The sequence below is a fragment of the Crocodylus porosus genome, unplaced genomic scaffold (assembly GCF_001723895.1).
Source record: "Crocodylus porosus isolate Cpor-Errol unplaced genomic scaffold, CroPor_comp1, whole genome shotgun sequence".
NCBI lineage: Eukaryota > Metazoa > Chordata > Crocodylia > Crocodylidae > Crocodylus > Crocodylus porosus.
This window is the reverse complement of record NW_017728909.1, coordinates 75,656,808-75,684,360: the sequence shown is the minus strand read 5'-3', so window position 1 is coordinate 75,684,360 and position 27,553 is coordinate 75,656,808. Positions and strand designations below refer to the sequence as shown.

Below are 27,553 nucleotides of genomic sequence, written 5' to 3'. Positions count from 1 at the left end.
TCTGAACATATTATCAGCATAAATGAGGTCAGTAGTTAGCTCAGTATTTATAAAAAATGTCTCTGTGTTGTATGAGAACTTTATAGGCAAGGTTGTAACCAGCATTCCATTATAAACCTTATTTTTTGATCTTCCTTTGGGTTGGAGGAGAAGAGGCAGGGGAGAGAAAAGAAAAATCTCATTTTACCCTGAAAAAGCATACTAATTCTCATGGCATTTTTTCTTTTCCCCAGGAAGTTGGAAGCAAATTTGTTAAACCATTTTTCAATCACAGAGTAGTGAAAATTTAATGTGTTCTTAACTTTTATGGGGAGGTCAAAGCAGATTTATATTTTACTGTTATAACTGACTGACTGCTGGGATGTGGAGACATTTCAGCAACAAGCAGAACGAGTGCTATGACAGAGACTGTAAAAAGCAATTTGTCTGCAGTATTCAAGGGTGAAAGCAAGGCATTCAAAAATGTTCTGGACTTGGCTTCGAGAGTCTCAAAATAAATTTAAAATTACTGTATTTTTTGGGTGGCATCAGATAAAAATAAAAGTATCAATTAGGAAGCACATGAGTGGCAGGCAACTATAAATTGATACCTGGCAATAAGATGCAGAGATGTAAGCTTATGTCACACATACCTGTGAAAATGTACCCTTCCACTGTGGTAGTTATGTCAAAGGCTTCAACACCTCTACTGTGTCCATTTTCCATGTTCATTTTGCCAGATGTATAGGGTGCAGGACTGTGGAGGATACAATTATGCTAGCTCCTGAACCAGAAGCAGTTTGTTCAAATGTCACCAAGCCCAAGCTCAGCCTCAGTTATATAATGAAGTCAGTTTGGCACTGAAAGCAGCTTATTAACATAGCTATACTACTTCCAGTTTGGGAATTTTGTGTGCGATACATCTAGGTACAATGCTTGCTGAAGCTATATTACCTTATTTGCTCAAATCTCAGATGACCCCAAATTTAAGATGACCTCCCTCCTTCCCCAATAATTAGATTCCACAGAAGGAAAAACTTTAAATTTGGTACTATTTTTATAAACAGACCTACTGATGGAAACTATAGAACTGTGCCAGTAAGTCATAAATTCAACATTAGCTTTAATTCAAGTTCAAAACATAAAATGTAACCTTTATTAGGTTTTATGCAGAACCTGGTGAATGTTACTCCCTTCTTAGATGCAACAACTTGGGACCAGTCACTTTTGCATGCATCTGTATTTTTACACTCTTCACTGTTTTTATCTTCTCCCTCATCTTCCCACACAACATTATCTTCAATTCCATCCATAGCCCTGGACATACAGCACTTCCTGAAGCCTTTAATACTGGATTTTGAAGTTTTGCTATCCTAAGAAGTCGGAATCCACTGGCAAAGCTGGCTGTGGCTGGCTTCTTAATCTTCCCACCAGGTGTAAGACCATAATTCCCTGCCAAAAGCTTGTCTGAGTACTGACATCATAAATGGTCCTTAAGGACTTATTCATTACGCCATCCAGTTCTTAGAGTTGAACTGTCACACCAGCAGGTATGACTACAGGATCACAATTCATTGACTGAATTTTTGCTTTTACACCTGGTGTTAAATGCCCTCTGAATGAATCTAACATTAACATTCATTTATTTATTTATTTATTTATTTTTTAGCAGTGTCCCATGTCTTCATTTCCACACAACATCTAACCAATCATTCACCAATTCATGAGATATCCATCTTTGTTCCTGGCACCTAACCACTAATCCTGGTAGCAACCTTTCTTTTGGCAGAGTTTTGCATTTCAAGCTTAATAGGGTGCCAATTTTCTCCTATCTGACAATACTACTAACATCACTATAATACGTGACATTTCATCTCCTGTGTTTCTCATAATTATGAATTTTGCACCTCTCTCATAGCATGACATGCTTGGCATGTCAAAATAGACTGCAGTCTCATCAGTATTACCTATCTGGTCCAGTAAGTAATCATTTGTGTAGCCCAATAATGTACCACTGGAATCTAACAAGTTTTTCACTGTAGTCTGATGGTAACTTTTGTGCAAGTAATATTCTTTGGCTAAGCCACTACACGTTGAATAATTTGGATATACCACCCACTACTTGCTCTAACTTTTAAGGGGAATTTTCAATTCCTTTGCTATATCTAATGCTTTGAGTTGAAGCACTTTGTGGGTGTTCAGCATTCTGTCCTTTCTTTTCTTGAACACACTTGAGAACTTGCTCATCAATTTCAGGAAAGCAACCTTGTTTTGAACCTCCAAATGTTTTCTGCAATAACTTAGCATTCTCAATTTTCCTTTTCATTTTCTCCATCAAGGCACACTGGCTTTAGTTACATTATACTTCCTTCTCACCTCTCAATTATTCTTTTCAGTATAATTTATAACCTTCATTTTAAGAGTTTGTATTGTGGCTGCATCTCATTATTTTTGGTATCTTCACATTTGTACTGCTACTTCCTCTTATTCCTACATGATCTGTCATGAGGGTTTCCCTGGCACTGCTGACCCCAAAGAACTTACCATAGGAATTGTTTCAATGTTTTAAAAATTTTGGCCAGCAGTAGGTCAGAGTGACTCAGTATGTGCTGGCCAGAAACCCTGCACACTGCGGGGATGGTGCCTGCCAGGTCATTTCAAGCTGCATATGGGGTTTCTGGCTAGTGCGTGCTAAAGCAATGGCACACACTGGCAGGCAGCAATTTGGAGTGACTCTGCATTGGCCAGTCAGGAACCTGGCACACTGAGGGGAGCCTGGGTGTCCTCTATTAGCTAGCCATGTGCTAGGTGCATGGCTGAGCTGCCTCTTCGGTAACATTACCATCCCCTGTGCATTTTCTGATTTCATCTAAGTCGTATGCAAATCATAAGACGAGGCTTGATTTCCCCAAGTTGAACTGGGGGGACGGTCCATCTTATAATCCAAAGACAGTAATTAGTTCAGTGGGATGTTAGGGCACCTTGCACAAAGTACAAAAATTGGGAGGTTTATCTCTGCTTACCAAAATACCTGGATTTGGGGCCTAACTACCTTCATTTTTCTATTATGCCCTCATGGGTAACCTTAAGTTAGATCATCTGAAATGCCTTATGTATACACCAGTTCAAAGGTCCACCAAAGCCTGGCAGTCCATTAGTGTGGTTAAGGTACAGCTTTTTCTAAAGCCAATGGCCAACAAGGAAGTTGGTCTTTTCTTTCACCCCACTACCTGTATGACCAGGTTCTCATTTATTGCAGAGTCAATGGGAAGTGGCCTTTGACAAGTCCAGAACAGGGCTTGAACTCTCATTTCATGAGCCATACCAACATCTTAACAGCTCTGCCACCACTTCACTCACTATTAAATTTGCTGAGAGTAGATGATAGACTGATTGTCTTCAAAACAGAAAAAGAATATTTTTGATTTAGCTGAAACATAAGTCAAAAGATTAGACATATTACACTGTCAGAGATCATCAATGCAGTGCAGTCCTTATTTCAAGAGAAAGATGAGTGTGAATTGTAGGCCTCTGCTGAATATGCCAAGACAATAGTTAAGTGATGATAATGATGAAGCGACTGTCACCACACTCATATGTTGGAAGCATGACAGCCAGAAAGTCAGCAACAGGTAGAATGGCCAATGTCAGTAAGACACAGTTAAGTGTTAGGCTTAAGAATAGTTAAGTGTTATGCATACAGTACAAATGTTTATTTCCTGGCTTATAACTTGCATTAAAGAAAAATACCTGGACAGTATAAAGGTTTCCCTTAGTTACCATGAAAAAAAATCTACTTAAGCAAAAGCTAAAAAGCATATTATCTGTGTAAATTAAACTTTTAATAGAAAATGAATAAAGCCCATTAAATATAGCCTCAGCTACTTCCTCCGCCTGAGTATTATTACCTGCACTAGCCTTCGAACAAAGGCAAATGACCTAATTTGACATTTCCATCTTTAATTACTATGAGATCTATCTAGGTGATCACTGATCAGATACAAAAGATTGAGATTGTGAAAAGGTTTCTCTTTTTTTTTTTTTTTTTTTTCAAACTATCTGTTCCTCTGGACTTCGCTACAGGGTGAAAAGTCAAAGTTTTTGTCAGCTGTCTTACTAGTAACTGGGAACCAAGGCAAATGACAGACTGTGCATAAGTGCTGAGAGTGGGGGGACAATTCCATGCTACCGCTGCAGTAGAGGGGCACAACTCTGTGCCACTGCCCCCGCTGCTACCAGGTGTTAGGTCTGGGCTGGGCTGCAGCCCCATGATCCCCCTACATGTTGCCTATGATTGATTCAGTATAGTACTTCCATGATTTATACTTCCTTCACAGTAAACCAGAAGTCTGTATGCACGAAACTGGGCATGCAACTGCCATTAACAGTACACTATGAGTATACATTCCAAACCAAATATTCATTCGTTTTAGGATGTTAATAATATTGAATTTTTTCACAGTTTGACATTACACTGGTCTTTCATTTAACTCCACTGATGGAAGCTTGGCTACACGAGGGATACAATTTGATCCTGGAACTGCTCATTGTTTAGCCAGTTCTATTAATTTATTTTAAATAAATATCAGCCTGGTATCGTTGTGCACTGCAGCAACTTTATGAGCAGCAACTGAAGTTTCCAAATCTGGTTGCAGGTTCAGTAGAGATTACATAAAAGTGACACTCATGGTATATTAGCATTTGTGTGCTATTTTAATGGGCTTAAGTCACATAAGCAAAGTTGCACACTGCAGGTTCTGAGCTCAAGAACCCCACCATTCTTGTTCAGTTTTCTTTTAGAGAGTGCCTAGGTTTATGTTTGTTCATTTAGAATATTTCTCTGATAAAGGGATAACAACAGAATTCCACAATCAATAAAAGTTAGTCTACCATATTACACCAGAATGACTATTAATATGTACACAGTTATATTAATTAGCAACAAAAATATTGATATTACTGTAAGCTGAAGTTGCCCAGAATCTCTTTTAAAAAATCATAATTTGGGAGGCCACAGGACGGATGGTGTCCCAGTTTAAAAAAAAAAAAAACACTGGGAGGGCAGAAATGTGACACAAAAGCAAGCAGATCAAAAAGAATACCCTGAAGCCTGTTATTTCCAAGAAACAAAAACGTCAGTATTTAAAACTATCCAATTACAGAACAATTTAGAATTAAACTTTACCAATCTACCCCAGGTGAAGGGAATAATTTCATGGAAAAGTAATTGATATGCCTTTAGTATAGCTTTCAAAGTATACATTCTATAGATAGCTATTCTTAGCAGAGGTGATGATGTGTTCCACTGACTATGGAACAATACTGAACCATCTCAAAGAAGCATGTATCATGCTTTATTCCACTATTTCTTATCTCTGAGCTTTTTAAACAGTGAATGCAGCAATAGGAAGATGACCATCACATTCAGTTGTACAAAATATCCCATTTTTCATTTATCTGAATGAAAGGAGCAGCAAACAACTAAACAGGGATCTAACCATAGCAATTGACCCATATCAGTTAACTGCCAGCAAATAACTGCAAAATCTTTTTAAAAATAGGCACACAGGAAATGGCAAAAGGATTACAGAAGAGTTAAGAGTTAGTAGCTGGCAGCTTGAAAATATACTGAAGATCTTCCAGCTGAGGTAACTAAGAGCATTTCAACTAAGAGAGTGAGGTCTACCTACCCTAGCAATTAAATCCTACAAACTGTCTCCACTCAGACTCCTCCCCTCCCCGCCGCAGGTTGAATGGAGTCAATATGGTGGAAACATTTTCAATTACTGGTGTTTAAGGGGTATTTTTGAGGAATCTGATTCCATGGTGTTAGCATTGGTAACTATTTCACATCTGCACTGAGGTTTGAATAGAAAAAGGGAACAGATTATCAGGGTATTTCTAGAATACTTTTTCTGACCTTTAGAAAAAGGTAACGTGATAACTTTGTTATCCTTCCCATCACTAAACCAATAAATACCATAGGGATCAAAATTAACCAAAAATCAAAAGGTAAGGTCTCTTTACCTACATAATACTAGGGATTAGACCTTTCCCCCTCCCCCAAAATTACAGGACACTAGATTCCTCAGAGTTTTGGAAAGCAGCATTGCATTGCAACTTTGCATTACTAGTTTATATGCACCATTATTAATAATTATTTCAATCCATAAACTAAAATGGTCAAGACAATTACTACAGAGAATTGTAATGTCTATTGTTAAATAATATTTTTAGCACCTATCCACTTTGATATTCTAGGCAATTTATAATAAGCCATGCATATAAAATGATGATTGAAATGCTATTTAGATCAAATTAGAAAAAAAAGTGAAAATGTTAAAATTGCATCACAATGCTATGGCAAAAATTCTTGACAATTTAACCCTCTCAAAGGGCTTTGAAAGAGGTCAGGAGGTAGTCAGTAATATAGAAAACAAAATGCAGCTAGCAGTCAGCATATAAGGAATCCTTGAAGCTCCCTTCCATTCAACAGAAGAGAATGAAATAGTACCCAAGGTATCAGAAGAGGGATATTCTGCAATATGTTTAGGTTCCTTAAGTATATTACAAAAGGGAAAAACAGAAAAAAAAATAATAAGACTTACCTTTCACAAGCCCGGACAGTCCACGCAGCAATTATCCATAATGATATACTAAAAACCAACAGTACAGTTCCTGGACATATTGTCATTAAAGTCTTCATAACAAAACGTGTATTGAAGTTTATCTTATTTAATGCTCCAATGCTTCTGGATGAGGCATCAGTGAAAAGTTTGCTATGCAAAAGCATAACTCTGGCAATAAGATACAGTCTTAAGAACATTGGTATAGATAAAATAATATCCACATCAGCTGTTGTTGTGGATGGAGTATAAGAAAAGGCAAGCCGGGCTGTCCATGTGAATGTATAGTTCCCAGGTATGGGATGTATAGCACACACCAGGATTTCCAAGCAGATGAAGAAAATACGCTCATAAGTCATGGCTATTCTCCAGTCATCTGCTCCATTGTCCACCATGAACAACTGAAATAATAAAATATAAGGTCAACTTTAGTACAACATTATCAAAACTCTTTTTTTTTTTTTTTTTTTTTACTATGCTGGGATGGCCTTTAGCAGGTGACATTTATACCATTTATTTAAGAAATGGAACTGTGTTAGTCAAATACACTGTAATTAAAGTCGTCACAGCAAATGACATTACCAAACTGAAGTCTAGTGAAATCATTCAACATACTCTCCTTACACTATATAGAACTTTTATAGAAATTAATTCCTAGGTTATGCGGTAGAAATTCTATATTATATACTAGTGGAGCTCAGCCTATTCAGCCCCATCAGCTGGAGGAGTGGTGCAGGGCCAGTCCACAGGCTAGATCTTGCATGCGGGGACAGTCTGTGGGCAGGGCTGGACTGACACACGTTGAGGAGTCTGTGGTTACAATCCAGGCCTGGACCAACCCAGAGGGCTGCAGGTGACAGACTTTCCTACAGTTTTCAGATGTTGCCACCACTCCCCTACCGGCAAATTTCTAGACACGTGGGGAGCATCATGGGCAGCACCACTGCCATATGCTATACTATGTATATAAGAAATTATGTGGAACCTCATGTTCCGCATATCATTTAATAAAAAGTTCATACAATTTCTTCTAGTCTGCTGTCTTGTATACTAGATCTAAAAATGAAAAATCACCAGTACTGGTATAAAAGTCAGCCTCCAATTTCTTTTATCAAAGTCAAACCAGTTTGCATTTAACCAGGATACTGTTTAACAATAAACAATAGGGTCATACTTTCAAAAGGTTAACAAGATATGAGTAGGCAAGAGGTGCGATTAAAATTAGGTACTTTGACCAAATAATATTCGTGTCACTATTCAGAGGTCTAACTAAGTGGAAGGAGTCATTTGTGCAAAACAAAAACAAGTAGATAACCACTTACCTGTCCACAAGACAGATAGACACACAAGACCAAAGTCTCAGATTTTGCATGGTGTAAGCTTGAGGAAAATAGCTATCAATCTGTTCTTCAATTGTTCAATAGATAGTTACCCATTATTCTTCTGGAGAACAATAAATTCTTGTATCTAAGTACTTAGATTACTTCAAATACAAATCAAATATATGGTTAAGCTAATATTGTTTTAAAACAACATTTTACTAATATCTTTATTAGTGAATTTTGTAACCTCGTCACCTCTTTTAACCTAGCCTTTCTATCCATTTCAGCTAAACTACTGAGAGCCTGGACAACAAAATTATAAAATTTCAAGAGCAGGGAACTTTCCAAGTTAGAGAAGAACAGCTTGAACTGGTTTCATGTATCTACTCTGTAAGTGGAACCTAAGCCACAGTAATTTAATAGTTCTTGTTTCTGATGTAAGATACCCTGATTTAGCTTCGCAGTCAGCAGGACAAGAGCAGATACACAAAACATTTACAGAAGATAGCTGACATGAACTCTGGACCTGTAAGTTTCCTCAGTCCCTTTAAAGTAGCAATATCATTTTCCCATCCCCTCCCCATATGCAGAAAGACAGCTCTCAGAAAAGACCATTAAATTATTTTCAGAAATGAAAATAAAACAGAATACTGTTTAATTTATAAATGTAGATATGAAAATCTGATATTACAAATGGTTCATGAAAGAAAAATGTTTTTGAAGAGTTTAATACAGAAAATGAGTGTTTTAACCCTTGAAATGTCAGTATGGAATATGTTGTATACGGACACATTTATTTCTCTCAGAATAGTGACATAACCTGTCTTATTAGTGGGCTATGTAAGGAGAGCACACTTATGGCAATATATCTTTCAAGGATTTTATATTGTGTTAATGGCCACAAAAGGGCCATCTGAAGTTGTATCCTTAAATTTTCAACGGTTTTTGCATTTTTTCCCTTTTCAACACTATATTGCAGAAACAAGGAAAAAATCCTTGCAATCAGCCCAAAATACCAGATCTTGACAAAAATCTGACTAACGATAAGCCTTTTCACATGCTGCATCAATATTCTGTAGCTTTCTTTGGAGCAGACAATGGACCCATCGTATGTCAATAGATGACTGTCTTTTGGTACCATCTGTGCGTGTTCATTCAGACCACCTCACTTCCTATTAAAAAAAACAGAGCCCCTATCCCTACCTCTGCCTTAATTACAGCAATTGCTTCCATGAAAAAGTAACATTAGCTGAAATACATTAATGTTTTCCTATCACGTAATGAAATTTAGCAGCTGCAATCATGGGGACAGTGAACATCATGTACCCAGACAGCTCAAAGTGAATAACTGTTAAGTATTCCGTAAGCTACCATGGTTCCTACCCCAGGGTTTCTTAAAAAAAAAAAAAAATGCATTTTATGTTAACAATCCAAATGACATGAGACAGAACGAGAGAAATTCATAATATGTAGCAAGAGTTTTCTCCAAAAGTTTTACATAGAAACTACCTGAAATTAAGTTATCTAACACACAAAGGGAAGCTAATTTTACAAAAAAATCAACATTTTCAGAAAATCATATACTCAATCATCATAGGATATTGGGGACTATGCAGGGAATGACATCAATTAGTTTCTAAGAATATCTTTATAATTTGTATTCAGAAATAAAAATTAAAAAATTGCAGCCACTATTGCCATTTTGCTTCACTACTCTGAAGATACTAGAAAACAGGAGTGAAAGAGAAGCAGCTATAGAAAAAATGGTAACAACTATAAATCAGAGATTTCCCTCCCCCCCACATTTGCAATTCCAGATTCCAAGTTATAGAAACTGAGGCACCCTCCAGCATTCCAATTATTTTGACAGTATAAAGAAAAAGCATTAGAAAAAATAAGGGTACAATCCAGAAAAACAGCCTACTTGGCTGGTGGTCTACAGAAACCCTGTGGACCACCTTGGTTTAAAACACTGTGGTCCCAAAAGCATCTAAAAACAAACAGCATGTTGTGTGCAAGAAATACCTTGGTCCGTTTGTTCAGACAGGACACTTAAGCCATTACATCACTTCCATGCATATTGATTGGTAAAAAAACAAAACAAACTAAATTTAAGGTAAATGGGAAAATCTGACCCATCATAACCATCTTCATGATATGGTTTATGTTAATTTAATGCTAGTACACAAAGCCAGTTTTCTATTAATATTAATATCCTGCTGTGTGTGTCTACTGTGTATGTTTTGGAGGTCACTCATGGTAAGGAAGTATCAGGCTGACATAAGTAAAAAGTACTGGTACCAATTGAAGACAATTTCTTAAAATAAATCATGATACCTACATAGATTTAGAGAAGTGCTGTCATTAGGATAAGATAAACCGAGGATATCTTTACTTAGCACAGCATAAGTGCATAATGCAGTGTAGAAATACCTGAGCTAGCTCAGGTACCAGAAGCAGTACAGGTACCAGAAGCAGTACACCCACAGTGATGAAATGCTCTATCTGGGCTAACATGATCTGCTGAGAATGGCACATTACATCTTTGTTAGATTAGGTACAGAAGCATTAAAAACAGAAATAAAAGAGGGCATTAACACATGTGTGTCCATCCTCATACTCAGTGCAGGTGATGGGAAGCGGGAGGAAGTAAACCAAGCTTTAAACCATGTTTGTGCTCCCCATGCCAGCTGGGATGACAGAAACCCATGCCTCCAACTGTAACAGGCCAATCCTAATCCATCCTAATTTCTATCAAACTGTAATGGTCCCAGAGGGAACTACAGTTCAAAATCTTTGGGCTGAAACTCTTACTCCACACTGTCCTCTCATTTTACCTGCCTGTTCTGACTCATCTCCATCAACGAGACGGGAGAAGATGGAGTATTTATAGCCAGTTCTATAAACAGCTGAAAGAGAATCCTAAAGGGAATATCTAGCTACCCTTTCCTGTTCCCCTTTATTTCAGGAGAGATGCACTTTACATTAAACAAAGTTAACAACTACAGAAAAAGGGAAAACGAAATAAAGACCAAATCTTAAAAAAAAAAATCTTACAAAGTTTAAAAGTTTTCTTCAGTATCACCTATACACCATTTCCTTCAGTCCAGTCAGTAATGTAGTAATAAGGAAGAAACACTGATTGCTTCCACAGTTAAGGATGATCTGAGCTTTGCACTGGAAGCAGACTTAAAAGTATCTAAGCATGGATAATGCAGTATATCTTGCACAAAAATTACAATAACTAACTCAGAGCATGGATTGTTTATTTTACAAGAATTTCTTTCCTTTTACAAGGAAATAAAATAGTTAGTTTACAGTTCAAAATTAATTTTAAAGTGGGTTCTTCATGAAATATGCTACTTTGTATCAGATCCCCCCCCCCCAAATCTTGAACAACATCAGTAATAGCATAATGCAGACTTTTCAAACTTCCTATATAACAGCTCAAGTACTGGCTATATTTGGAGATTTTTTTTCATGTCTAATAGTCATCTTTATAATATTTCAGAACTGATTTTTTCTTCAGGGACTAAAAATAATGTTTTTCTACAGATAGTTACATAACAGGCTTCCCTATTTAAAAACGTCTCCCATTGTTTCCGTCAGAGGAAGAGCTAAGCTTTCTTTTGGGGAAAAAAAATCACCACTGTCTTCCTCCCCAAAGGCATACTGACTTCAATGTCATAGTGAACACGGGAAAGAAATAAGCCTTTTGGAAGAGGATACTTTTGCTAAGGAAAGCAGAAGTGAGAGCGCACAAGGGATTATGAAGGGCAAGCATTAGGGGATAACCGAGCAAATGTGGAAGTCAGGACCTGGAGAAAATTGATTAGTTTGCTCTAGCTGCTTTGCAGTGATTCAAAGTGAAAAGACAGTCTGAGCATAATGGTGAACCTGTCCCTAAACAATCAAATAAAGAAAAATAAAGCCAAGTCTGATACTAAAAAATCCAAATAATCAAATACTACATGATCATATTTTGTTCATGTTGCTTGTTTGTGTGAGGTTAGCATTTACCCCATTACACACTTGTTCTTCAGTAAAACTACATTCAACTGGGATTGAGACTAAGTATATATCAGTAATTTAAGTTTATAAGTGTTACAGGAATGTTGCACCTGCCTCAAAACTAAGTATAACAAAGCAAGAAAGTGCAGAGTTCAGGTTACATGTAAAAGAAATCTAGAACAAGAAGCTATGAGAGTGTAGAGTTCACCACTTCATCATTCCTCCCAACCTGATGTCCAAAGGAGCAGACACAGGATCTCCTCAGAGTCCATTATTCTTCCAAGGGTCCAAAGCAGCAAACACTGATACACAGAATGTCCATATGTCCTTCTGTGTCATTGTGCTGCTTCTCAGAGTAAGTTACAACCTTGTTGTAAAGGGAATATTTCAACACCAAGATTGGAAAAGAAAAAAGTGCCCTGTAAATCCACACCTGATGCATTCCTTCAGATGACAAATACAGTTCTCACACTTCTCTAGTAGCTGTAACTTAGTAATTTTATAGTGACAGAGTAACTTTAATCTGTCTACAAAATTATTTATCAAGCCCAAATGTATTGAGCACGTAAAAGAAATCCCAGCCTATTCTATCCAAACACTGCACAGCATCAGTGGTTATTGGCACTGCCCAGTTGTTGACGGTTTTATTAGCATTTATAACATCAGTAAAAAAAAATAAATAAATAAAAATAAAAATCTAGTATTATCATTTGAATGTTTCATTTTATCAATAAAGCATTCTAGCTTGTGCAGATTTTCTCTGGTAAAACAGATTCCAACTACTCCCTGAGCAAACAAGCGTGCAAAGTTTTGCAAACAATATTTAAAATTGAGACTTGTCCTGAGCTTAGTATAAATTTACAACATCATTTTCCTTGGCTTCAAGACAGAGCTGTAAAATTCTTCTGGTTTCAGGAATCTCTCTTGCCATACAGACTCCATTCTACGTCCAGCCTTAGAAAAAAGCCTGGTTGATGAAAAAGAAGGACAACATATCACTGCTGCCACTGGACAAGGTAAAACGAAAATTTAAGAATTATTGCACCTAGCTCCACTGACTGACAGATCTGACCTGAGGCTAAAAATAAAAGCTGCTTAGCCTTTTCAACTTCCAAAAGCAGGAGAAAGGAATGGTTTGCTAGCCTTCCCTCCTGCCTCCACTATACAGCTAAATCTCTCTGCCTTTGCTCATATAGTTGCATCCCTATACTGTCCTTGGCTGGAAACAGGTGTCTAGTCATGTATGGCTGCAAAATAAAAAATGGATAACCATGGTTTCTTTCATCTGACAGTAGAATTTGGGATGTGGATTTACCACTGAATAATCTTCCTTAAACTATATTATTCCACAGCCTGCCACTAAACATTTCATAATATTGAAAATTGGATTGAGAAAACAAAATCTAGCTGTGACTCTTCCTATGGCACAAATATTCTTCATTTAACTTGGGTGTTTCAAACCAGCACATCTGAGATCACACCAGAATGAAAATAATTAAATACAAAATGGAATGAAACTAAAGCATTTTGCACAAACCTCTTCAAAAATATCCCTGACGTGCTGCCAATGGATGTTGTTTGACACTTGAGTATTCAAATTTGCAAGTGCAAATTACTTCATATGTGGTATTGTGGAAATGGGCACAACTTACTAGATGCTGTCCAGGCAAACAGCCTTTCTCCAGACTTCCTTATAAAATGGAGATTCAAGTTCTTTGCCTGCAGACTTCGTGGGTTAAATTTTATAGGCCATCTTAAACCCTCTTTGAAAGAGCTGGCTCCATTTTGTTAATAAAAGGTGTCAAATTCCAAGATGTAATCACATAATAGGCTGTGATTTTCTTACCTGGCAGTACAACGATTTTCTTCTTAGGAAGGAAAAGTACGAATGTGTGTGTGTTTGATAAGAGATTAAAAAGTTGAAGCAGTGGCTCATGATAAATTTAGTCACATATTACAGATGCAAATAAAGAGCATGCATGGCATGTTATATAAAAGACATCATGAAGTTGTAGAGGCACTACCGATCTAATTCAGCATGACGCTTTTAGACATTACACAATTAGGATACTTTCAAACACTATTATGGTATACCCAAGTGTGATCAATTACAATATTATGTTGCAAGAGATGCATAGCATATGCTGTAACACACTGTACATCACACAACGAGTTACGCTCATGTTGCAGAGACTGCATTATACCAGTATTCTTTAATTGTATACCGGAGTTTAAGAATTACACAAAAATGGACAAAAACATCTGTTTGCTCTATTTCTACTTCCACTGGCATGTAGGAGAAGCTGAATTCTGATCACAACTCTGACCAAGACTCCCACTGTGTCTCTGGATGAGCACATGGAGGAAACAGGCCAATGGACTTCCACAGGGCTCAATGCTCACTCCAACCCTGTTCAACTTATATATAAATGATCTACCAACAACCTGCAAGTTCATCTATGCTAATGACATCTGCTGTACCACTCAAGCTCCATCTTCCTGTGCTCTGGACCAGACCCTGAACAAAGATGTGACAAAGCTGGCAGACTACTGAACCACATGGCAGCTCATGCAGAGTCCTACCAAAACTGTATCTAGTTTGTTCTATCTCCACAATGCCAGTGCCAAAAAAGAACTTAATATGTATATGGGTGGTCAAAGACTAAAGCATGATCCCTGCCCAACATACTTGGGAGTATCTTTAGACAGAATCCTGACTTTCTGGAAACATTTAAAGAAGATAGCAACAAAGATCAAATCCCAGAACAACTTGCTAGTCAAGCTTGTTGGATCAACGTGAGGAGCTGCAGCCACACTCTGGACTTCAGCCCTTGCCCCATCATACTCAGCAGCAGATTATCGTGCATCTGTCTGGCAAAGATTATCAGATACACAACTTGCTGACACTCAACTAAATGCAACCATGCACGTCATAACTGGAACCCTCAGCCCAACTCCCCTCCCTCCTTGCAAATATCACTCCCCCACACATCCACTGACTGATGACCTGAAAGTTGGTTGAGACCTTTCATGCTGCACCTTACCTACCACTCTACAATGACCCATTTAATCCTCCCAAGGTCCACCTTCCTGTGCTTTTTTCTTATTTATTACACATGCATATAATGAACTGCATATAACGAACTGTGAGACTGATGTTTAGTTACTCATGAAAGACATGCAGCTAAAACTACAACAGTTCAAGTTATAATCCAAAAGCGAAAGTTCAATTTATTTTGTGGCATACATAGTTAGCATTTTTGCCATAGTTCAACTGACCTAACATAAAAGCCAAGCAGAAATATTTGTTGCCTATGGCAAAGTTAGAATGAACCTACCCCAAAAAGTAACTCTGTAATAATTTAATGATATAGTCTCATCCTTTTCTTTCCTCGCTACTTCCAAAACAAGCCTTTAATCAGAAAAACAATTCACTCGCCCACCTCAACTGCCAGTTCTCGAAACCTAACCTCTCACAGCCAAGCTGGGATCGATCCTTCCTTACTGTAACAGATGTCAGGCCAAATTACAGTTTCAGTTACAACCTCCCTTTCAATTCCTTTGCTTTTCAGTTAACTCTCTCACTAACACCTATGCATAGCCATTGGCTTAAACAAGTCTGTCCAGACGTAACAGCAAAGGAACTCAAAGGAATAGCCTGCCATCAGAGGTGGTTCACCTACATTCAACACCTTCAAGAAAAAACTGGATGCTTATCTTGCTGGGTTCCCATGACCCCAGCTGACTTCCTGCCTTCGGGTGGGGGGCCAGACTTGATCTGCCAAGGTCCCTTCCAGCCCTAATATCTATGAATTTTTGAACTCTTTTGATTGTACTCAAGGTATACAGTTCAGCTCTCTGGGGTGTAAAGAGAAATTTGTTACATAAGCCATAACATAATAGAGTAAAAGCCCTGTTATCCAGCATTTTACTAACCAGCATTTCTATTAACCAGAATTTCTGGCCAGCCAGCCAGATGCAGGGGAGCTTGCACGCAGCAACCACTGCTGTCGCACACCACCCTATGCCGTAGGTGCCCCATGTGCGGTCACCACCACCCTCCCCCTCACTGCTCCTTGTGCAGCCACTGCCACCCCTCCAACACTCCGTGTCTGACCGGAAACTCCTAAAAGCACCAGTTACCTGGGGCACAGATTACAAGCACCCTCCATTCCACACATGCCAGAAAACAGGGCTTTTACTGTACTCTTAGTGAATGGACTAGACTTGTAGTTAAAGAATTTGCTACTTTTACAGAATTAATCCTCAAAACAGACCTACTTTTTAAAAGAGGAAAACATACAATATATAGTTAAACGTCAAAAGTGAAAAATCATGATTTGCTGATTTAAAATGTAAAAGACCAAAGACAACAACAATGACCTCCCTGCTTAAGAAAGATGGTTACTTCTTCAATAAAGATTCAGTCCTGCCAGGAGCAGTGCATCCTCAACTTCCATGCAACTGAATGGGAGCTGGGGGAACATACTATTGCAGCCCCTTAGTGCTTCTCAGTATTCAGCCTTGAATAAATATCTAATTTGTTTCCCTTTCTTAGAATGAAGTTTTATAAAAAGTCAACATAAGAAATTTTTTTATTAAGGGTCTATTTTGACACTGATCAACGAGGACAATTACAGGAATTGTTCTAGTGAAGAGCTCAATGAACTGATAAAATACAAATGAGTCTTCCTGAGGAACAGTACTGAAAAGAGGGCATTATACTCATGATAGATGTATAATAGAAACTAAACTATCAGCATTTTCAGCTGCAAAATTCAAGTTTAACACAAATTTGCTGTAAATGATAAAATCTACTCTATATTTCACTATTTTCCCTAATAAAAGAAAGATTTGTAAGACAGCAGGATAATCTATAAAAGTTGCCCCTGGGTCAGATTTCAATATGAAAGAGCAATCTATTTTAATATTTTTTTTTTACAAAATGTATGTGACAATGATTGCCAACAGGCCCTCAATGAAAATATGTAATCTGCTAAAAGTAACATGGTTTAATATTGCATACATCAGCTTTTCAGAATGGAAAAAACTTCTCATGCAACTTTCAAATGTAATAGAATTTATTACATCATAAAGAAATGCCATTGAAACAATAAAGGGAGATATTTTATACTGAATGACGCTCATCTGTTTTGTCATGAACTGTATCTCTTTTTTCAACTGAATTGAGTTCTACTTAAAGACATTTAACTCATGTTTCCTACCCCCCATAATAGTTAAAATTAACTACAAGATAAATAAGGAAAAATACTTGAACATTAGAACACTGGGCAAAGCATTCAGATTACCTGAAAGCCAATTACAAAATTAATTATACTACATCCTCTTTATTGTCTCTTTCATGCAACATACTTTTATTTTACTAAAGAAGAGTTGCAGATCAAAATATGCTACAGTTATTCATGTTTTAAGGAAGAGGCAAAAGAATGATATTTGAGTTATCTTGAAAAAAGGGACTAATGATACTTATTAAAGTTGGACCAATTCTATGGAAGCCGCCACAGTGCACCTTCAATGCACCTGAATCTAGTACAACATCACAGCTATTTCCATTCTGGTCTCCATTCACACTGATTGCAAACATATCTCAAATCAAATCCAAAGGCCAGAATACTACATTCAATAGGTCAGATATATATTTCATAACTGTGTTGCAGAAATATTGCCAAAATCTGTTTGGTCTTGTTCTCTTCATTTAAACTGATATAAAGAAACTACACTGAAGCAAAAGGAGATTCCAACATATTTTCTACCATTGCAAGACAAACACTATAAAAAGTAACAGCATGTTATGGAACAGATTCTCAGCTGACATAAAACCATCACTATTTGATGTTAGCTGAGCTACAACAATTTATGTACGTTGAGGTTTTGACCCCCATTTTCCAAATTGTTTCGTTTTCTATTTGTATAATAAGATTCTTGACAGTCGCACATACTGCTGTAAGTACTAACTACAAAAGCCTGGCAATCATTATGTGGTGGCCACATACACAGAAGAAGCTTTAGGTAACAGAGCATTTAAGTAAAAAGGGGAGTTAGATGTTTTTATCATCATTCAGTTGTACACTGACAAATGAAGCTCTGCCAATGAGCATCCCTAACACTGAACTCAAAAAAATCATGTTTAAAGACTGTTAACTGAATTCTCAAACAAACTTATGGAGGTCCCCAACATCACATTAATCCCTCATTTGGTATTACGGATAAACACAATTCCTATTTTCAGAGATGTTTAGCACCTACAATTTTCACTTAAGTAAACAGGTTCTACAAGCACCTCTAAAAAATAAGGACATTTTAAGAGCAAGATAATTAGACTGAAAGAAACTCTTAAATCCATGCATCAGCCTTTCAATAAAAAGGGACAGTTGCATGCTTTGTAGCCATCCTTCAACAAACTAAAGGAAGTAATCTCTGACGTACACTACAGGTCTTTTATTTGCATTGTGGATTTTTAGCATGCATTTACCACAAAATCCAGGAGCAGAAACTCTGCTAGTAGCAAAGGATTTTCCAAGGACAAGCATACAACGAACCAAGTACGGATCAGAAAGATGTCCCATTTTGGGTAGAGAGCCTGATCCAAAGTTCACTGAAATAAATCAAAAGTGCTAAAGAACTTGAATGAGCATGAGACGAAGATCATTAAAGCATCATTACTCTACAGACTTGCTTCTTGCGTCTATTCAGAATCAAGCTTTTGTATTTTCCTAAGTTGAGTTGTTTGTGTGGTGCTCATTTGTTTGCTGCATTTTTGTTTTGTTTTGTTTTCAGGGTTTTTTGTTTTGTTTTTGGGGTTGGTTTTGCTTTTTGTTGGGTTTTTGGGGGGGGGGTGGCAGGGAGTGGTTAGCTCTGTAGATCCCACACATACATGAGGGTGAACCAGGCTCTGTTCCTTCTGGCACAACTTTAGCAAAATACTTGCTACAGGGCCAGCAACGTAAACAAGTACCACTCCACTGAAGTAGAGTGTTGCTTAGATAAAATAATCTCTCTCTCTCCACCACAACCCAAACTGCCCAGGTGTTACAAAGGTGGGTGGCATTGACTTGGGCGGAGAATTCCCCTGGACCTACCAATTATGCCAACACCATTTCTTTATTGTGAACTTTGTGACACTGTGACCTTTCCCCAGAGGGATTTTGGTTTACAATCAGCATATGTCTTGTGTGCTCTGTGTTACACAAAACAGAATGAACATGACTTTCTTGAATCTAACCATATGAATAAAACGTTAACACCACCTCAGTAATATTTTTGTGAATTCCTATTAAGTTTTGCCCTGCAACAGTTATGAATTGAGCACCAAGCTCAGTTTGATGGAGGTGGAGTAGAAAAATAACATACTTTCAAGAAAGAAATATTTGAAGCTCATTAAATATTACTCTTTCATTATTTAAAACAAGGAGATAGAAGGCATAAAAAGGGTGCCTTATGCATTATGATGAAGGGTACCTCATGCATTTTTGTAATAAACAACTAATCCTGAGACTAGTATGAGCATAGAAGAACAACAACAATTGTACACTATTAATTTGTGCATTTCAGGACCGTAACAGGGTGGATAAAAATCAACTTTTTTTTTTTTTTTTTAAAGTCAAATGTTATTTAAACCATTTTTTATTTAATTGTATTTTTTTTTTGGTTAAGTTGCTTTAAGAAAAAAAAAAAACCTATATAAAGCTAGTTTTAATTTAGGATATGTTAGAGCTCAAAGATACCATCATGGAATAGGGATTGTAAATTCTAGTTATGTACTACTTGAGACAATATATTCAAGTAACCTTTTTAGAAAAGTTTTATAAATGTATCACAACAGGCCAAGGACTATATTAGGGGCCCAATCTTATGGGGTTCCCAGAGACTCATCTATAGATTAATAAATCACTCTATCCAATGGGACTATGTGCTCAGTCAGGAAGATCCCATTGAGTATTACTGTGATGCTTAGTTTCAGTTCTCAAACTGTCTCCAGAGATAACATCCTTGTTAACAGCAGTATATGGAAGCGAGAGAGAACAGACTTGATTACCTACCCGTCAGCCCTGTTATCTCTCTGCAAGTTTGTATACACTGAGTCAAACCCTTGCCTCACTCTAAAAGTGCAACATTTCAAGAAGTTCAATGAACAAAGGCTTGTTGGGGGTGAAGTAGATTTGGGCAAGGAGGAAGAGTCTGGAAACAAATGCAAGAAGGGAAGGGCAGTAGAAACAAAAGAGAAACATTTTGAGCAGAATATTCCAAGAAGTCTTGAGGGATACATTTCAGAGTCTAGCCTTTCCATTGATTTGAGATCTAGTGACAGAATGTAGCAGGCTTGCCAGGCTGTAAAAGAGACCCTGTTTGGGAATATTTTAATGAAGGTTACATCAAATAACAAGAATGCACTTTTTGTAGAAAACAAAGTTTAAATCAAGGCTTCCTGACCAGCAATCTAAATCGTGATTTGAAATTTATTTGATGTAAATCAAACCCATCCTAGACCATAAAGTGGGAGGAGGAAGTAGGCCTGCATTTTTATACTCTCCTTTTGCTTAGTTCATCAGATACCATTTCTAAGAACCTAACCCAGGGGCTGGCAACCTACAGCCCATGAGTTGGCCTACAAACTGGGGCTTCCACAACTGGTACTTCCCCTTGGGCTGTGGCAGGAAGAAGTGGAGGTAGCAGCAGCTGGGTCCTAGAGCCAGAACTTCCTGCCTCTGACCTGATCTGGGTTATTCCGGACATAGCTTGAAAAGTTTGCCAACCACCAATTTAAACTATCAAATTGCAAATCAATTCCAAGTTACCCATCTTATTTCTTACATAGTTTTGTTGTTAGCAATTTAGCTATAACTAATGAGGCAACTTCCATCTTTCTAGCCATTTCATTCCACACACAAGAAAGCATTTAATGAAGATCTTTTGAGTTATTTATTGTTTTAAAAAAAATCCAGTGGTCATTTAAGGACAAATTCTAATTGTACACTGTCACTGAAGTTCTATAAAGATCAACTCTAAAATCAGAAATTCCCAAACATGAGCATACAGGGAAGTTTACCCAAAGAGAATTTCTATTTACTTCATATAGATTCTATGTTGAACAGACTCCCATCTATTTGCCTTTACTCTCCTTAAAATAGCTTCTACAATTTATTTCCTGTTGATGGCTTCTGCCTATATTGGTCTTCCTCTCCTACATCATGATGTTGTGCATGCATGAAAGTTCTAGAAGTACCAAACAACCCCATTTGCGACAAAACCTGTAGCACCACATAATTAAATTTGTGGTACACACAAACTCAATAAACAACCAATATTTATTATCATTCCACGCATTAATAATGTAAGGGCACAGCTAAGTGGGACTAAATCATGTCTGGTATTCAGTGCTTACCAGAAATTATAGGATTTACATTTCCCATTTCATCCAGTACAGAGGTAGCAAAATTTGGAAACCTATATTTAAACTTGTCCCAGCCTTAAAATTAAAGCTGACTCAATCACATCAACAATGACTTTCGTACACCTCAAGAGACACTCTTACTTCACCTACTCTAATTCTTTCACACGTAGAAAATTTTTTTGTATTTATGACCTTAAACTAAACATTCATTCTAGATGGAAATTCTACATGCTAAGTAATAACCCATGGAGTATTAAGAAGTTAAAAATACATCACTAGCCCCAGAAAGGCCTCCTCTTTTTACCTACAGCTGGGCATGTATACATGCATGCATTTACTGCGCAGTAACTAAAAGTACTGCACAGTACAGATGTATGTCTATGCATGTACACCCATACTGCACAGTAAATATAGAAACTTATGCCAACTTGAGCATAAATTTGATACCTGCATTATGCAGGTATTAAATTTACTCCCAATTAGTTACTGCGCACATGTAGAAATGTTACTGCACAATAATCCAGGGGGCCTCCCTGCTGGGTCTGCCCAGCCACTAGGGGACCACTAGAGGACCAGCCTGAACCCAGCCCCAGGGCTTCTGGCTGGCTGCCTTTCCTGGCTTCATTTTGGGACTAAAATTTAGTTCCAAGTGCTGGCAGTCATGTGGCCAGAGGCTGGAGCTCCCCCCAGTGGCCACAGGGGCACATGGCAGACTGCTCTGACCTGGGACTAAATTTGGCCCTAGGTCACCTGCACATGTAGACACCAGCCTATTCCCCACTTACTGCACAGTAAATTTAATCCAGGATAAATGCACGTGTGGACATGCCCACTGACGACCAATTTTTCAGTGGACTAAGTTTGCCTTCAGAATAATAGGCCATTAGTCCCTAGCTAGTAAGAGTCAAGGCTACTGAATGACACTGTTATTCATACTTGTCTTAGTTTAGGCCTGATGAAGTAGCAACAGGTGATTTTTCCTACTGAGATTCATCTCCAGCTCCAAAAAGAAGACGAGTTTGTTGGTCTGTTCATTTGTTTGATTGATTTTAGGTATTCAAAAGACTGAAAGATCAACTGCCATAGAGGTTTCTTTTGCATGGATAGGGATTCTAATGAATATTTTATAATCTTCCCAACTACAATGTTTGCATGGAATTATGGTTATGACTGGCCAACGCGAAGTAAATGACTCAGTTAAGTGTGTCTGAATCCTTGATTCCTAGTTTCTTGCCTTTTGCAAAATAAGATAAGCTAACAATCACATACACTCTCCCTCATCTTGTTGACTGGTCTTATCCTTTTAATAGTTTTTGTATAGAAAAATTAATATACTATGTTAATAGCTCTCTCTTTATGCACAAGCCTGAAAAATAAAAGTTGCATGACCATAATTTTATGGTATGCTAGTGACATACTGTATTTCAAGTATGTACTTTTTAAAAACCTAAAATAGCTTTTAAAAAAAAAAAAATCACCACACTACATATAATGTCTTCCAAGAATTCTAGGCTACAGTGTTCAGGAATCCTGGAGTTTGACAGAACAAGGAGTCCACGCACATTTATTAGAGCATAAAAATGAATTTGTTTTGCTAATGGGTTTAAAATGCAAGACTTAATGTGCATTTAAAAGTCATGAATTTCTACGCAGTTAACATCAACTCAACAAAACTTTGTTCAAGTCTTAGATTTCCAGAAGAATTTTGAAATGGGAACTAAAGGAGCTTTATACAAAGCTTTGGTTTTGAACAAAAAGTAAAATTACATAACCTAACAGAGAAAGGTATTTCCAATGTCCGGAGCTGTCTGCGGTGCTGAAAAAGAAGAAAAAAAACCCTACAGTGCGAGGAACTTCTGCCTACTACAGATTACACAGTCTACCAAATAAGAACCTAACATAAATCGCAATCAACTGGGACTCTTTTGTATATTTTCCTCAGTTGAATATCTTCTTACCAAGTGCCCTTGAAGTAGGATGGCTGGTCACTTGTGGGCTGCCAGTTTTTCTAGCTTTCATGAGACAACCATCAAAAGGAACATTTAAATTTATAAAATATAGTCACCTCCAAAGAAGAAGTGTTGGCACCATGTACTGATTTTCAGATGTCCCTTAACTACAACTCAAAGGAGAAGGACACCAAAAGATCAAGAAGAAACTCTTATTTCACCTAGCAGGCATTTTAGGTCATCAGATGCTTTCAAGAATGATTTTTTGTGAGAAGTGATCTCTAAACTCTCATTTTTGCCACGAAGTCCCTGTTTCCAAGTATTAGTCCTGATTTCAGACTGTAAAACCTGTCATGCTACAAACAGAAAAATACTCATGTTCTACCATTTCCTAGAATATTGTTTGCCATCTCAGTGAGTTCTTGTTAGCTTGCGCTATGCTCACTAGCATAGTCTCAGCACTTGTCAACTGAGAATTAAGACAGAATTTATGATGAAATACAAATTAGGCTAACACCAAATAGTGAGTTCAAACAACACTTCCAAAAAAGAAATAAAATAAAAATGTATCAAAAATAGCACTTATCTATGGCACTGGTTTTCAACCTTTTTTTTCATTTGCTGACCCCAAAAATATATTCAAATGGAGGTGTAAACCCCTCTGAATTGTAAGTGTGGGTATTCATGTACATCTAATTGATCACAGTTATCTTTCACTTATCCCTTTGACATGGTCCACTGACCCCCAGGGGTTTGCAGACCACAGGTTGAAAACCATTGCTCTATGTACAGCATCCTAGTATCCTCATTAAAAAGGGGAGGGGGGGGCAGAAACAAGACAAAACACCTCTTATAAAAAGGTAACAAGACATTTGCCTGAGAAAAGGACTGCAGAACTTGACACCGTGTCTCTTCAGTAAGCAGAAGGCTGTAAAGAAGATCAATTTTAAGCAATTGTGTTAATGGGATTATTCAGTATTTTTCATGGGAAAAAATACTTAGCCAAATAAATTTCCTATATTTTTATTAGGACCCAAAGTATTTAAAATAGTTTTACTATATTAAGGCCTAAAACATAAATACCACTCACTTTTGATACTACTAGGTATTTGTTACTTATGTGGCTGTTTAGTCATTATTCACAGTAACATATCTTAACAAAATCAGTGCATTGCCTCTAAATGACAAGGATATGTAATACCGTCTCACTCAAGGTGATATAGTGGCCAATGTTTTCCTTGACAAAAGAAAGGTCCCTCTTAATTTTCCAGGTGAATGAACTGAGCCCAGAGAAACTGGAATTTGCCTAGGACCCTGCAATGACTATTGCAGTCGACAGCAGGCCTTGCATAGAATAAAGTCAAATAACTATGAAATAATGATACAGTCTCATCCTAATACTTTCAGGCAGCATTAAAAATTACTTTAACCTTCCTTGATTACGCTATGGAATGGTGTGATTCCTTCTACATTTTCTCAATCATGGTGGAGTTATTTAAAACTCCCAGTTAAACCCCGAAGTAGTAGAAATGCAAGAAAACAGCCTTTTTTATTATAAACGAAGGGGGGGAAAAAGAAATCAGTCATTGTAGGGCTTTGATTTTACATCTAACTGAAAAACAGACGTACAAGGTGTTTAACAAATGAAGAAGAGGTAAGCAAACAGATGCTATAGCTGTAGTAAACATGGAGTCTGTCCAATTATTTGTAGAGCTCTAACAGTACTTTCTTTCTAAACAATTGTTACAAATCAAGATACTAAGACAAAAATCAGTGACATTTCTCAGATTTGTTTTAGATTATTAAAGTTCATTTATGAATGATGTTTTATCCCTGTTCCTCTACAAAATAAACTTCAGGTTGAAAATAGATTGATTATCACAAAGTTTTGCTCTTTCCCCCACTTCCCTCAAACAGAAGTCATATTAATTCCTTCAATGAACAAGCATTATGTTTTAGTATTACAGTTACACTAATGTAACTGTAATACCAAAATCAGTATACTAGTTACAGTTACAGACAATGCAAACTCAACATTTATTTCAAAGCAACAAGAACAAACTTATAATTAACTATTTTACCTTTTTTTTAAAAAAAAGGATCACAATAATTACGGTATCCAAGGAGGCTGTTTGTTAAACTGAATTTCTTATAGGAACCCTTTCCACAGTTTCCAGAGCCAGATACACTGGCATAAAGCTCTACTTCGCAGATAAAAGACATAAGAAAAATAAGTTAACTGTGTTTATATTGGTAATCCAATTTCCGCAAAAAGTTTATTTTTCTGAAGTGTTTCAATAGTTCCCATTAATATTCTCTCACCATAAAGTCATCTGCTCCAAAAGAATTAGATTAACTTGTTTTATACATAACATGGAAACCAGGGCCCCATCCAATAAGATTTTTTCTTCAGAAGGTTTTCAGGTACAAGACTCCAAACTGCAATTTGTCCTGGGGAGGTTGCAAGTGGACAGACAAAAAAAAAAATCCCCAAATGTTTCCTTACTCTATGTTAAGTAGATATAAACCTTTTGCATATACCTATAAAGCAACTATAGCCCTGTTCATTTATAGAAGCATTGCACATTTTGCATTCACTGGTAATACTGAAGAAAGTTCTCTCTGTGCTAGAAACATTCATGTCTGCCTTTAGCCACAAGTTTTCCAAAAGTGCTAGCTACACCACTGTATATCTAGAAATAGAAGAGAATCACTTTAAAAACATCTGCAACACCATCAGCAGATCCTCAGCAGCCAAGGACATTCATTCCTGAGATGGAAGAAAAAACTCCCAACTCAGAGTGAGAACTAAGGAATTTCAGAACTAGAACAGTATCCCTGAAAATTATTTTCTGGTTTGGCTTATGGAAAGAAGTTGTCTAAATCCTGTTAAGCTGTATTTATTAATAATTAAGGCAATACTCAAGATGGATCTTTATTGCCTCATATTGTTTTACTAGATGGCTTTGATTTCAAGTTTGAGAACCTGTTTCTCTTTTCTATTCTTTTCCTTCTTGCTCCTTTTGTTTTCTACTTCTAAACAAATTTTATAGGAGACATTCCATATAGCATGGAAGATTCCACAGCTAGAGGTGACCGAAGCCACTCACCAATGAATCATGTGATCCAAAGAAGATGTATGGATTAGCATAGTTTATAGATAGTCATTGGTGAATGCCATGCTCTGTTTTTTGTTTTTGTTTTTTTGTTTTTTTAACATGCTGGGCTAATACATTTCCCATACAGCCTAGGGTAGTGGAATACTGTATTCAACGGTTAGGAGTGAGAAATCACATTACAAAAACATTGCTGTAGCTGCTAGTAAAAAAAGCAAACAAACACACACAAAGCTCTGTGTATGTTCATTTAAATCTCTGTAAGTGACTAAAATCTGGGAACAAAGTCTTTTTTATTCCCCCCCCCCGAAGCAGTGAAAGAATACGTACTCAAAGAAGGTGGGATTATTTGGGGAGGGGGGAGAAAGAGGAAGATATACGAGTGTTTTGCATGAACATCGTTGGGCTGCAACATTTGATAACTGAAGAAGCAGAGCATTCATTACCTGAATTTCCCTGGCGTGGTATACAATGATAAGACCGAGCAGAATGATCGTGGAGAGGCTAATAAGGCATTTTAGAGCTAATGAATACAGCGACTCCTGCAACAGAGAAATGAGGGTGTTTGTGAACAGGCAAAAAAAAAAAAGAAAGAAAAAGAAAAAGAAAAGAGCGAGCGAGAGAGATCTCCCCCCCCCACATCTTGCCCTTCTTTGCCCTCCACCCCACCTGGGTTGCAAAGTGCAGGGTTCTGTGAGAGTCACTTTCCAGGGCACAGAGTGAGCCACTGAAATAGAGGCTCTGCCACAGCCCGTGGGTGGGCATGTGTTGCCCAAGAGTGACAAACTAAGTTACTCCAGTGCCCGGTGCAGCAGGCAGGGCAAGGCAGAGCACAACCCAGCAGGGCACGGCCAGGACGGCCAGGGCAGCGCTTCCCCAGATCTGCAACCACGGGCCTGGGCTCCCTTCCCCAGGCCCCGGCGGGGCCAGGGGCAGCGGCTCGGGTGAGGGCGGCACCTTGGTGTAGGCTCCCCAGGACAGCTCGGTCTCGATGACCATGACGACAATCCCGAACATGCCGAAGATGAGCGCGTAGTCGCTGAGGCGCTTGCGCTTCTCGAAGAGGGCCCGGCGGTGGCCGAGCTTGTAGCCGATGTTCTGGTTCTTCTTCTTGCTCGACTTGCTGCCGCTGTTGCTC

At 37.7% G+C, this 27,553-nt stretch overlaps 1 protein-coding gene across 1 annotated transcript in view; it reads right to left on the bottom strand.

The window, feature by feature from the left end:
• Window positions 1–27,553, bottom strand: part of KCNN2 (potassium calcium-activated channel subfamily N member 2) — a 121,277-nt gene that overhangs the window by 93,011 nt on the left and 713 nt on the right. The window contains exons 2-4 of the mRNA XM_019531723.1: window positions 27,373–27,550; window positions 26,862–26,957; window positions 6,588–7,006 (exon numbers count right to left, since the gene is read on the bottom strand). Of these exons, the coding sequence (XP_019387268.1) occupies window positions 6,588–7,006; window positions 26,862–26,957; window positions 27,373–27,550 (693 nt within the window). The remainder of the gene's footprint in view (window positions 1–6,587; window positions 7,007–26,861; window positions 26,958–27,372; window positions 27,551–27,553) is intronic.